Genomic DNA, 12,781 nt, shown 5'->3' with positions numbered 1-12,781 from the left:
ACGCTTTGGCACTTATCAAACTCGCTCATATTCTTACACTTGCCCATTTTTCCTGCTTCTAACACATAAACTCTGAGGACAAATGCTCCCTAATATATCCCACCCACTAACAGGTGCCATGATGAAGAGATAATCAGTGTTATTCACTTCACCTGTCAGTGGTCATAATGTTATGCCTGATCGGTGTAAGTACTTAGGAATTATAATTGATGACTTCCTCTCTTTTATAGTATGCATTCAGCAAGTGGTGAAGAAAGTAAAATCGATTTGGTTTTAACTTTCAAACAGAGACCTTTGAGGGAAGAAAGAGTTGCTTTCACTTTCATGTCAGTGCTGGATTATGGTGTTCCTATTTATATGCATCTGTTTTCACAGTGGTTACATATGCTGGATACTGTTTATCACTGAGGTTTTATTAGAAACCTTAAAGCTCTTTCCCACCACTCTATGTTGTACGCATTTGTCATTTCATAGACTCAACCAGTGCACATTGGTTTTTTTTAGGCTGATTTTGCTTTGCTCCTATCTTACTTACTCACATTCATTAATTAAGTTTGGAAAGTTATTGTTACTGGTCCCAAAACTCATTCCTTCTATCTGTCCTGAAGGTTTATTGTGAATTTGGAAAAAATGAGCGTTCAGATTTGTAACTGTCTCCTCTTGGAATCAACACAAACTTAAATTCATTATGATCTCCTCTTTAAGGAGATTTCAGTTAACCCGGAGGCAGTTACTTCAGGCTGAATATTAGTACCCGCCCCCTGTGTTTTTGCCCAAGAGCGGCGTTAAAATTAATAATTTTGGTTTATTTTTGGACTAATTCTTTTGTGCTTTTTAATGTGTGTATTTGCTTCTGTGATACTAGTCTACTCAACTACTGTATTCCTGTCTGTCTTGGCCAGGACATTCTTGAAAATGAGATGTTTCTTTAATCTAAAGACTTCATTTAAAGGGTTTTATTACCTTGGATAAATAATAAGGGTTAAATGCGAATAAATAAGTAAATAAATAACGTTTACGATGATGTTTTCAGCTGAGAGTTAAAGATTTGTTTAAAGAAAGCGTACTGTCAGGGAGATTTTAAACACTGCAGGTGATGATAAATGGAAACACTCTCTTACTTAACAGCACAGACATCCTGACTAACATGGTTGGTTTGCGAAGGAAAAAAAGTTACCATCGGACGTGAGAAGCAAAGCATTTACTGTCAGAGTGCAGATATCTCTGGATGAGAGGCTCATTTGCTGCTGTTTATCTTGCTCTCAAATTTCAAATTACCACTTCCTGTATACTCCAAATATTTCCTGCTAGTAACCATATCTGACACGAAATATTAAATTAAGCAAATAAGATAGAGAGCATCTCACTTACACTAAATGGATGCTCTTCTCAGTTGCAGCCCCCTTTTACATCAAGTGTAGATATATTAAAAAGAAGGGCGTAATAGCCTTGCGCCTTTAAAAGATTCATACCAGCAGCCATTAAAAAAAAACATGAAAGGTCCTCATGGTTCATACTGGTGACAGTTCTCCCATTAATATAAACTCTGCATAATGTACCATTTGATGCATGCGGAGATCTGGGCCTTAGTTGTCGAGGGGAAAAATGCACAAATATTTACAGATCACAAACTGCTGCCTTCGGGAAAGTCACAGCGTGAGAATAACAGAAGCCACCGGTTTTAGCGGAAACAGTGGTAGCTGCGTGGCCATGCCGAACACCAGCATCCATGAAGCATTTTATTACAGTGGTCATTGTTTGGCTAGGGGTGCAACAGTATTAAGTTAGCTGCTGGTGCACCACTAAACTAGATGCAAGTGGGACCTTTGAAACAGTAGAATAAGAAACAATAATCAGGAGTGAAACAAATTTCTTTATTATATATCCAGTACAATGCAAACGTTTTAGGAACATCAGATGTTTAGATCTTTAACCCTGCCTGAGTCAGAGCCCTCAACTGGGGATCTGACTCAGACAAGCACAATCTGTACTTACTGGTACTGGCATTTTAAAGAAACCTTTCAGTCAAATAAAATATGTACAGGAGAGTTTTACTTTACTACAGGTTATATGCTTTATTCAGTGCTTGTAGAAGCAAAGCCTGAAATCTTAAAGGGCTACATTCAGCAACTAGAAAGTCTAGTCCTGAAACCCATGGCATAACACTCATCATTCATTGATGTCAGCAATATGGAGAGATAGCCTAAATTCACAAAAGAATTATGATCTCCTGGACACTTAGAGCAACAGCTCTGCAAAAAGTACTTGACTACTGTGGACAAATGTACCTAGAAATAGCGTTGCTTTAAATGTATAATGAGGTCATGCTTTCTATTTACTCCACTATATCTTATTTTTTCAAGTAAAAAAGAAGGAAAAAAACAGGAATTGCCCTTTCAGTCCATTAGTCCAGTAAATATGTTTAACTTGTAAGTCCTACATCCACAATTAAAGACATCCCCCTTCAAACTACTCTGCTTGGGTACAGTGCCTCCCTACCACTGCCGGCATTCCTGCACCATTTGGAACGTGCCACTGTGACTCCTTTTTACTCCAGATTTAGAAGATGAAGGGTTCAGATACAACGAGCATGACAACTGGAAGAGTTCAAGAAGCTGGAATGCAAATTTTAGGAAATATAAGCGTAGCAGGGAGCACCTAAAAGGTGATGTACACTGCGTGGAAGTGAAAGCAGTGACTGAGAAACCAATCTGGTAAGTGGGGTGAACACTGAGGGATTGTTGGCATGTCCAAAATGCTCCAATGTTCCCAATGCACTTTGTGTCAACCTTTTGGGAGGAATTCATGTTGTAACACCTGGTGAATGATGGAAAAATACAAAATAAAGATGTGGATGCTTATCAATATATGATCCCAAATACTAAAGCTATTAGCGACTGTTCTATTAATGCCTTCTGGATGAAGTTATAGGATGCTTCTAGCTAGCAAAAAGGTGTATTACTGAATAATTTATATTTATATTCATATGTGTAATTGTGGGCTGATAACTATCAGTATTTTTATTGTGAAGTGAATTGTTACCTGGTGAACTGAAGACCATTTCCCACTTAAGTGGACAATAACCTTATTCTATTCTATTCTAGTCCATGCTCCTGGTCTTGGTCCTCACCTCCCACCCCGCTTTTGGTCTTTGAAACTCTCAACTCTGAAACTGCTCGGCTGTAGCTAGAAACCTAGCTCTCATCAGCACTGATGGTCGATGTTAAGTGCACAGGCAAGAGGCTAAAAATATAAGAAGAAATCTAAAAAATGTAGCTGTATTTAAAGAGGTGCGTGAGAAGATGACATTATAAGGGACGAGTTTAAGCCAGATTTTCGATTTTTACAAGCTCACTCCCGAAACACTTTGATCACACTCTTTAAAGCAGGAACATACAGAACGTTTACTTCTCTGTCTTTTCTTTATTGGTTTGCACAGTTCTTTATGGATCATCAGCGTGTACTAAAAACTAAAACACAGCTCATTATGCATTGCTGTATTTGTAGTTTCTACAAAACTATAGCAAACAAGGCTGTGATTTTACTGACACTGAGTCAAAAGCCTGTCATTTTCTGCTGAAAGTAATTACGCGTGATTTCAGCTGTCACTTTAACAAAACACACAAATTGGGAACGTAATGACTGAATCTCAGTTGCTTTGCTGACGACCGTGATTAGATTTTTCTCTCCCATAGATACACGTGAAGTGGAATATGTGGTTGCTATCGCTGCATTTGTGTTTGACAATTTTCACTGTTAATTTTGTTAGAGGATGGCATGTAACATTTAGCAGCCATCTGGCACTGTAAGGATGTCATTATTCATTTTCTCTCTTGAAGTTCAATGAACTCTTGCAAAACTGCCAAAACTTACTAAAGACTTTTTTTTTCTTCTTCTTTAGCAGGAGCTGTGGTGAAGCAGCCACCTGTTTGATGAATTATTAAAATGTGAAATGAGACAAAACACCAGGACACTTTTGATTTACGACAACAGTTCTTTCACTTTCTTTTCTGTTTTCCTCGCAACGATCCCCCTGACTATGTGACTCAATAAACTCGTGGCTTTCAATAAGAGACAATCAGGGCCACTAGCAACCCATTCCCAACCCACTGTCTCCATTAGTCTGCGGCGAGCATATTTCATATTTTAATTAACTGAGTCAATGAAGGTATTCCTCTTGAGGGCGTCATGTCGAGGGTGTGGTACAGCAGGCACAAATGAGCCCAAAAAACATAAGAGAGGGAGTTTGAGAAAAAAAAAAAGATTCTGACACAAAATAGTGGGGTGAGAGAGTGATGGGTTGTCAGGTGGGAGTGTGGTCTTAATCATTGATCCCAAGCAGGCAGCAGAATGAGAACAAAGGCCACTAAAATATTCATTAAAACCTGTTCTGAGCTCGTCGTGTGAGAAAGCAATAGAGAGAGGAGTTGAGAGAGAGAGGAGAGGGAGGATACTGTTAGGAGTAATGAGAGGAGGTTAGCTTTTTAACATCTCATTACTGGAGTCCACTGGCTCCCGCAGAGACGGGAAGATAGAGACTCTGTCACTGAGCTCTGTAATTTGAACCCAGATCATATCGCACCCCCGAGATGTCACCGTGATAGGATCTTCACACAGACGCACGTCTCACTCTGTAACCAAAATCACCGCGTGCCCCACTGGCCCTGCTGCCAATGACGATGCCATGACTGGATCTCTCCCATTAGGAAATCAAATAAAAAAAATCTTGTGTATTTGAAATGATAATACCGAGCTTTCTGTGCAACAAGGGGAAGGGTGTATTTTCCCCTTTCCAAAAAAACATGAGAAGCATTTCAGGGCTGGTGAGCTTGAAAGATGGACCACGCTGGGCAGAGAGAATCAAACAAGCGCTGCGTGTGTGTTGACGCTCTCGGGAGCAGAAAGAACCGTGCATTTACAGTATGTGCATACCTGAAAACCCAGGTTTGTGTACCAGTTAGTGTTATGTGTGTGTTGTGCTGCTGGCCACCTGCTCACTGTTATTGCTGCTTCCCTTTTATCTCCCCCACTTTTTCTCTATCCTTGACGGGGCCACAGAGCAGTTCCGTTTCTCTCCCCAGCACACGCATTTCTCCTCAAACAGCAGCCAAAATGTTGACTTGGACGAATGCTTACCATTTTTTCTTCTTACTTTCAGTGGATGAAAGTGGAAAAGTGGGCAAAAAAAAAGAAAAAGCAAAGAAGTGTATCGTTGACAGCGAAAAAGAATTCAGGCAGGTAAAAATGGTAGCATATATTTGGAGCGAGGAAAAAACAAACAAACGTATAAACCCACACCGGTGGTTAAACAATATTAAATTTTGACTTCTTCTTTCGACTGAATGAGGGAGACAGATGCTTTGTGCCACTCCTGAGCCGTGGGGTAAGGGCCTTTTGAAGAAGTGCCAGTGAACATCACACAGAGGTTCTCATTTTCCCTCCCCTTGCCTCTGCCTCGCGTGCTCGTGTTTACTCAAGGGCAAATATGTGAGGGAATATGTGAACTCACGGGCCGCACTGCTGTTTCGCTTACATGTTGTAGATGCTGATGAATAAGTCAATGGCTTCCGAAGGCTGGTCATTGCATCTTTGCACTTTTGCAGCCTCGAGTGTCTGTTAGAAATACTGTAATTGAATGTTCTGCAGTTTGAAAGGTGTCTTTGACTACAGGTCGTTTGGGTCGTGTCAGAGAGGTGCACACTACTTGACTCTTTGTGTCACTCGCTACAATGAGTGGAGGGTGTGGGAGTCAGCTAAAATCCACTGTTTGTGGCTTCAGAGAAGAATGACATTTGAGCAAATAAATCCACTGTACTGGCCTGTATTTAAAAGGAAAATGACACCCTACCTCCCCTGCTGTTCCTCCTTGGAGTAACCTTGCAATTTATTTCATGGCTCTCACAAACAACAGATTACGCATTCAGATTTTTTTCATCCATCGCTCTGGTCACACTCTGTAAAATGCTGGATTCTACATCCCAGTATTAGGCTTGAAATCTGTTCCCTTCAAAATAAATAAATAACTAAAATAACTAGATGTGCATCAGTGTCAGCAAATCTCTTATTAAACTGTGTATTAAGTAGAGAGTAATGTACCAAACATTCAGGTAATGCTAGCATCCCTTTTATTTTTAGCCTGAGCTGACTTTCATCGATTAAAATGACAAATATGGCTGGTTTCAGACTATATGAGCTCTAGTTAATTACCATGAAGTCCATTAGGAATGTTGCCTGGTAATGTTCTGTCTGTGTATCTGTGATTGAAAAAGGAAGAAGTAGAAGAAAAACACTGTCTGTAAGTGTCCATGATGAGTTCCAGCTGAAAGCTGAAGCTCATGGCATCCTATGGTTTACATAAGGCAGAATTTCCTGGTTACACTTTTATTCTTATTCATTCATTCATATTTGTTGTTTCACTTTCATAAAATCGGAAGCATTTAAACATTCAGTTTAAAATGTCCCAATTCTCAGTATGTGCATTTGTCATGGTTTATCATTTGTACATTTAAATGTTCAGCAAATGGACATAAGCGATGCTCAGTTGGCACTAAGAGGGTCAAAGTGTGCCAAGAAAATGCCCCTCAAACCATTACACCAATACCTGTCTGAACTGCAGGTGGGATCCATGCTTTCATGCCGTTCATGCCAAATTCCTTCCATCCAAATGTCACATGAGAACATTTTCATGGTAGGATAAGACCAGCTTCGGTTTTCTGTTGACTACATTTTGGTGAACACTTGCAAACTGTAACCTCAGTTTCCTGTTATTAGCTGACAGGATTAGCACCGTGACCATGTCATTGGCTGATATTTGCCTTAAGTAGACCTGCGGTGTATAATTTGCCCTTTTAACACAGAATTTGTTAAGATCCAAGATTTTCTGTCACTAAAATATATCGGAAGTTCTAAGGTGCTACATAAAATACAGCTTTGCAATGTTAATTACAGGAAGCTCTTTTGGCGCTCATTTGAAACTTGACCGCCAGCTAGTAATTCTTGCTATGTATCATTAAATTTGACATTCAGTTTCCTTGGTGACAGATACCATTGCAAGCTAAGCATGCATTTCCAAAGGCCAACATTCACTTGTGAAAAAACTGTTACACTTATGTTAATGTTACTGGTTTTGGAACAACTCCTGACACACATCTGTGGATGCAACGCTTTCTTCCTGCAACTTTGGCTTGAAAGTAAAATGAATCAATTTGTTCCTTAGATTCAATTTCAGCACACTGACTCCTGGTCAGTTTCAATCCATTTGGTGCTATCTCCAATAATTAGGCCTTGCATTAACCATGCCTCCCAACAGAGTCTTTCCTTCCTCTTCCACCACCTCATCTGAACAGGAAGCACAAGCGCTTTCAAATGAGATCAGAGCTTTTGAGATTTAGATTCTTGATGATATTAACTATTAACCTGGCTCGCGCGTCCCTTCCTCTCTACGACTCTAGCGGTCGATCCCTAAGTGGGTGATTGGCCTCCGGGCAGCAGAATCCATGCATCGCTGAAATTAAATTCGTGGGCCGCAGATGACTTTGCTGACCTTCCGGCTTCCTGAGTTTAGTGGAAATGATTGCCACATGCAGCGAGTGATAATTAACCACCCTCAAAGCACTCCACTAATCATTCTGATCTCTGTAGAAATTATGAGAGGGACAGTGCGTTGCTTTTCACCTGTACGGTTGGATATATACAGTAGGTCTCTCAAAAGAGGCAATGCATTTTATTTGTTTTAAATAATACGCAGCCAGGAGAAACATCCTGTTTTGTCATTTCCTTTTTCAGAAAGGGAAATGGCATAAAAACTAAAACAAAATCCTTACTCCACCATGAAATAACCTTTACAGATACTGATTTGATCTTTTTTTCCTACCAGTAGAGACACATTTGCCTCCAGATTATGTATGAACAGCTTCCATTTTGGCATTGTGTGACCTGAACCATATTCTACTCCAAGAAAAGCTGAAAGGTTGACAGCACTAATACCAATATCAGCGGAGTAGTTTCTTAAAAATGCTTTGGGCACAATGATTATTATCTGTGTGAATGAAGGTGGAATTAAATTTCCCTTTTTCTTATATTGTTTGTTGGTTCTCGAGTTTTGGAGTTTCAGTAAAGAAGAATATAAGAATTGCAGATAATAATGAAGTCATATTTGTACTGGCAACCCAGGTCAACATGGAATATAGGGCTTTGGAGTTGACACAGTCAAGGTATTGTGGGAGCATGGCGCCATTTTCCTGGGCCACGAATCAAAACAAACACACTGTGTCGGAAAGACGACTGCATGAAACATGCTTGAAAGCAGCTCAAAAGAAAAAGGACGGTATAGAGACCGATTGCGTCCGGAGGCGAAGCGCCGGTACTTGCAAAAAATAGAGTGCATCGCAAATGTGGACGCGTATGAAATACGCCATACAAAGCAAACGAGTTTCGTAATTACAAATCGCTGGAGGCGCACATCCAGTTTACTAATGGCTGGGTGCAAGATTTGGCTATTTTCAAGCCGACAAACTGTGAGTACGTCGTCATTCAAACCAAGGTAAGTCAGCTGGAGTGCGTCGAGTATAATAGCCATTGTCCACCCCCCACCACAATTAATGTTATACATTTATCAATGAATTGCAAAAATCTCGTTGTCATATTATGTCTCCGTAATTGTAAAGTAGATGCAAACTACTACATTGATAATAGGGCAAGATATTACTTAAAACCCTTTGGTTGGGGTGGGGGTGGTGTTTACCTCCGACTAGTGCTCTTTGTTGTTGTTGCGTTCGCCGTCTGTGACGGTCAGAATGTGAAGTTCGGATTTCGGAGTGCCCCATGTGTAGCGTTGGTACCCAGTCTGGATTTGTTTGATCCATTTCATAGGCAGGTTTTCCTACAGTTGTGCGAAAGAATTATCGAATCTTTACATAGCACATATGTCTGCAAAGTCACTCAATACGATGTTTGTTCGCAATTTCTATAACCTCCGAGCGCATCAACAATGACATTATTAAGCTATAAAGAGTGATATGAACATATATTGAACTTATTGGAATGAAAATGTCTGGAGCACACCAACAGATATTTGGAGATGGAAGAGAACTGGATATCAGCTCGTCTCACGGCGGCTATCCAGGCTAGACGCCTTCTTTTGGTAAGGTCCGCTACATGAGCTCCCTCATGTTGCTTCCAGGTTGGGAAAGAATAAAAAGATATACCATTCTCAAGCTTATTCCCTTGCCGGTCGTACAATCGAACATTACAGCCGACCACACAGCAAGTACGAACCGTAACTGATGTGTGTGCTTTCGCTCCTCTTTCGCTTGAGCTTTGTTTGGCCCAGGGAGATGGCGCCTCAACAAAAAATCCTGACCACGCCTCCCTCTCATGACATCACGCTCCAAAGCCCTATACAAAGTGTCAAAAAGAGCAAACAACACCGACTGTTGGTGCAGCTCTACATATGGAGATGGGGAGGTTAAATGCTGTTCCCTGATTTATTACTTTGAGGGAAAACAGAATTTTTATACCTAAAGGGAAAACCACATGAACATTTATTTGGTACCTCTTCAGATATATTAAATTATGTGTGTATGTTAAGCACAACAATTAAAAATAACAAGAAAAAAGAAACAAAGAAAAAAAAAAGAAAGAAAAAACTTTCGCGTCCTTTCAGTTTTGATGTGTTACCACGGCTTTATTTGTCCTTCTGTGCACCATTAAAGTGACTTAACTGTGTCCACTGAGAGCAAATGAAAATCTGTTGCTCCTGTGGTTTGACACAAACAAACATTATTGTTATAATTGTTGCATCTTTATTGTAAAGTAACACAAAGTCACCCGCTTATAAGCTTTATCGCTATGGATTCCTGGGTAGGTTCATATTTGCATCAATATACATTGCAAGTCTGCCTCTCTGCTAAAGGGTAAGCATTCAGACTAAACACTGTACTGCAAACGTAAATCTTGGCATTCAGTTCTATAATGAAGAAAAGCCTTTGAGGTGTGAGGGGCGGGGTCTGAGCTTGTCCACTGTGAAACCAATTAAAAAGCAAAACTGAAAAACATCAGTGCTTTATGATTATTTATAAAACTGATATCACTGCAGTAGATATAGAAATTTGGAGAGAGAAAAAAGCTAAAGCAGTAATCTTTGTTTATTGCAGTGTTTTGCAGATTAATATAATTTAACAGAGCATCAGTCTGACCTAGTAAGCAGGTAACTACCAGCAGCAGTGGTAGTTACCTTATTTTCAGCACTCATAAAGTGTGAAGTTAACCTCTTAACCTCTTAAGCCCCAAGCCTAACTGATCTCCTGCCTTTTGCCCCCGTATCAGGGGGCGTTGGTGCTTAAGAGGTTGAGTGTGGAGTAAAGTAGTTACCAAGTGTTTGTCCCTAAAGCAGTCAGGACCACATAATTATCCAGTTTTCTCTGAATCCTTTGCCCAGCCTGGTGAAGGTCCAGGCAGCAGTGGATGTCCCGTTGAATAAGTAACGTTTATTCACAGACACTCATTTTTCACAGAAAAGTCACAAAGTAAAACTAAAACTAAATAAAAAACAAAAGGAACATCAATAGAAGGCCTGATTAAACAGAAACATTTTAACACAGAGTCAGCTAAATGGAGCTGGAGTGGTGAACTGGTCCTGAGCCTTGGAGAATGAAAGGCTCTGTCTCCCCTGTTCTTCAGTCTTGTACGAGGGAAAACTAATAGATTTTGAGCTTGAGTGAAGACAGCAAGCAGCAGTGTTTAACAAGCAGTTGATATATATAATCTATGTTCAGCCTTGGATGGGATTTTGTTCTGTTAAGGGTGCCATCATTTTAACTGGGAACCTTAGTGCTGTTCTTAGTCTTTCTTTCAGCTCTCTGTTGTACTTCTACTCCCGTCAAAGGCTCATTGAGTTGGATCTATGAATCTGCTTTGTGTGTCAAACATATAGTCCAGTCATACCTGTATTGAGAAGACTTTTACCAAATATACATACATACATGCTCCTTAGAATTTTACTCCTAAAATGAATAAAGTTTAAAAAAAAGTGAGTAAGGAGGTTGTGCTGAGAACAAGCTAAAAGTCTCTCTCTTTCTCTCTCTCTCTCTCTCTTTAAATGAAGATAAACATTCACTGTGATATCGGCATTGTGGGAGCTGAAAGTCCTGTGCCAAGTGTTTCCCAGCTGAAATACAAATGGCAGAACAATGTCCCACACGCTCCATTTCACCAAAGTCTTATGTGCTTACCTGAATGTGGCCTTGAGGATCTGTCCAGAGGTGCTCTCTTTGGTGTGGTTGTTGTATCCGTAGAAAAGGTCTCCAAACACCGTTTGGTTGGCAGGGATATCAAGCACCTCTCCACAGTCTATTCCCTCAGTGCAAGCCTCAGACAGTGGCAGGCACGACCTCCCATCTGGACCGCGTTTGTAGTCTTCGATGCACCTACAGCAAACAGGGATTAAAGTCATTTACCCGATCCACGGATTTCTTCTTTCTTTTGTTTTCTTTTCAACACTGACTGTCAGTTTAATTACTTACTCGACTGTGTATTTGTTTTCAGGTTTTCTGCTCAGGCATTTTCCTTTTGATTCCTTATATTGTAGTTATTGAGCATATCAATCTTTAGTGTGCAGACAACAAATGTTTATTATTCTTGAAAATAAAAAAATGTTTACACTGAAAAACTGAACAAAGTTGAAGTAAACAACAACAACAACAATAATAATAATCTGACACATCTGTAGACAAAAGTTATCACAGACTTTTAATAACTACCTTTTAATTCTATTAAAAAGTAGATAAGTATATTAAATTAAAAACACATTAACTTTAATCAAATCAAATCAAATCAAATCACTTTTATTGTCACATCACATGTGCAGGTACACTGGTACAGTACATGTGAGTGAAATTCTTGTGTGCGAGCTTCACAAGCAACAGAGTTGTGCAAAATACAATAATGTAAAACAAGCAAAATATAAAAATGGCTAATCTAAAAAGTAATAAATATATGTACAATATGTAAAGGTATATACATTACTGAATGTGTATACTAAATATGTTTTTCTACGTGTGTGTGTTTGAGTGTGTATATAGTATGTATATACATGTTTTACAAATGAAATAAAGTACCTAAAGTCACCAACTTTGATCTATTAAAAAAATTCATTGGAGGCCTTTTTGATATTTACTTAGACGAGAGAACAATTCTCCACAATCTGTGTGCAATCTAACGGTCAACAAGTCAATATCTTACTTTACTCATATCAAAGAAGGTAAATGAAACACATGCAGACAAACATAGGACAACTTGATAGCTGGTAGCTGACACGCCATCCATTACATTTTAGGTAACATCCATAGTTTCTGCAGCAAACAAAGAATTTTACAGGCACATGTACTAACTACAGACTATCAGAAAGGTCCAGACTGAAGCTGACAACCAGATGTTGGTTGGTCCTCCCCCTTCGTGTCTTACTTGAGCACCCTTACTGCAGTCTATAAATGCATGCATAATCCTGTCTACAGCCTGACAGGGCTTATATTATATAACTACCCACAAACACTACTGTGATGATGTCAGGCAGATCTTGTCATGTTAAAAAATATGAGCCCTTCTCAAGTAATCTTCCAGGTCAAGTTAGTCAAAACCAACCAGTTTAATCTAACTAAAAATTGGGAAAATATCTGAAAGACACACCTATTGAAGTTAGTAGAGTATGTTATAAATATTTAGTTTATACCCACTGTAAAGCCAAAATGTCATTTTTACCTCGCAGTAGTTTCCACAACTTAAT

The 12,781-nt window shown here is 39.5% G+C and overlaps 1 protein-coding gene across 9 annotated transcripts in view; it reads right to left on the bottom strand.

The window, feature by feature from the left end:
• The window catches only part of astn1 (astrotactin 1), a 435,323-nt gene that overhangs the window by 207,852 nt on the left and 214,690 nt on the right, over nucleotides 1-12,781 (bottom strand). For all 9 annotated transcript variants that reach the window (XM_063461087.1, XM_063461088.1, XM_063461091.1 and 6 more), the window contains one exon: nucleotides 11,232-11,426. In XM_063461087.1, coding sequence (XP_063317157.1) covers nucleotides 11,232-11,426 — 195 coding nt within the window. The remainder of the gene's footprint in view (nucleotides 1-11,231; nucleotides 11,427-12,781) is intronic.

The sequence above is a fragment of the Pelmatolapia mariae genome, linkage group LG18 (assembly GCF_036321145.2).
Source record: "Pelmatolapia mariae isolate MD_Pm_ZW linkage group LG18, Pm_UMD_F_2, whole genome shotgun sequence".
Taxonomy (NCBI): Eukaryota; Metazoa; Chordata; class Actinopteri; order Cichliformes; family Cichlidae; genus Pelmatolapia; species Pelmatolapia mariae.
The sequence above is the reverse complement of the archived record's forward strand: the minus strand, read 5'-3'. Positions and strand labels throughout refer to the sequence as shown.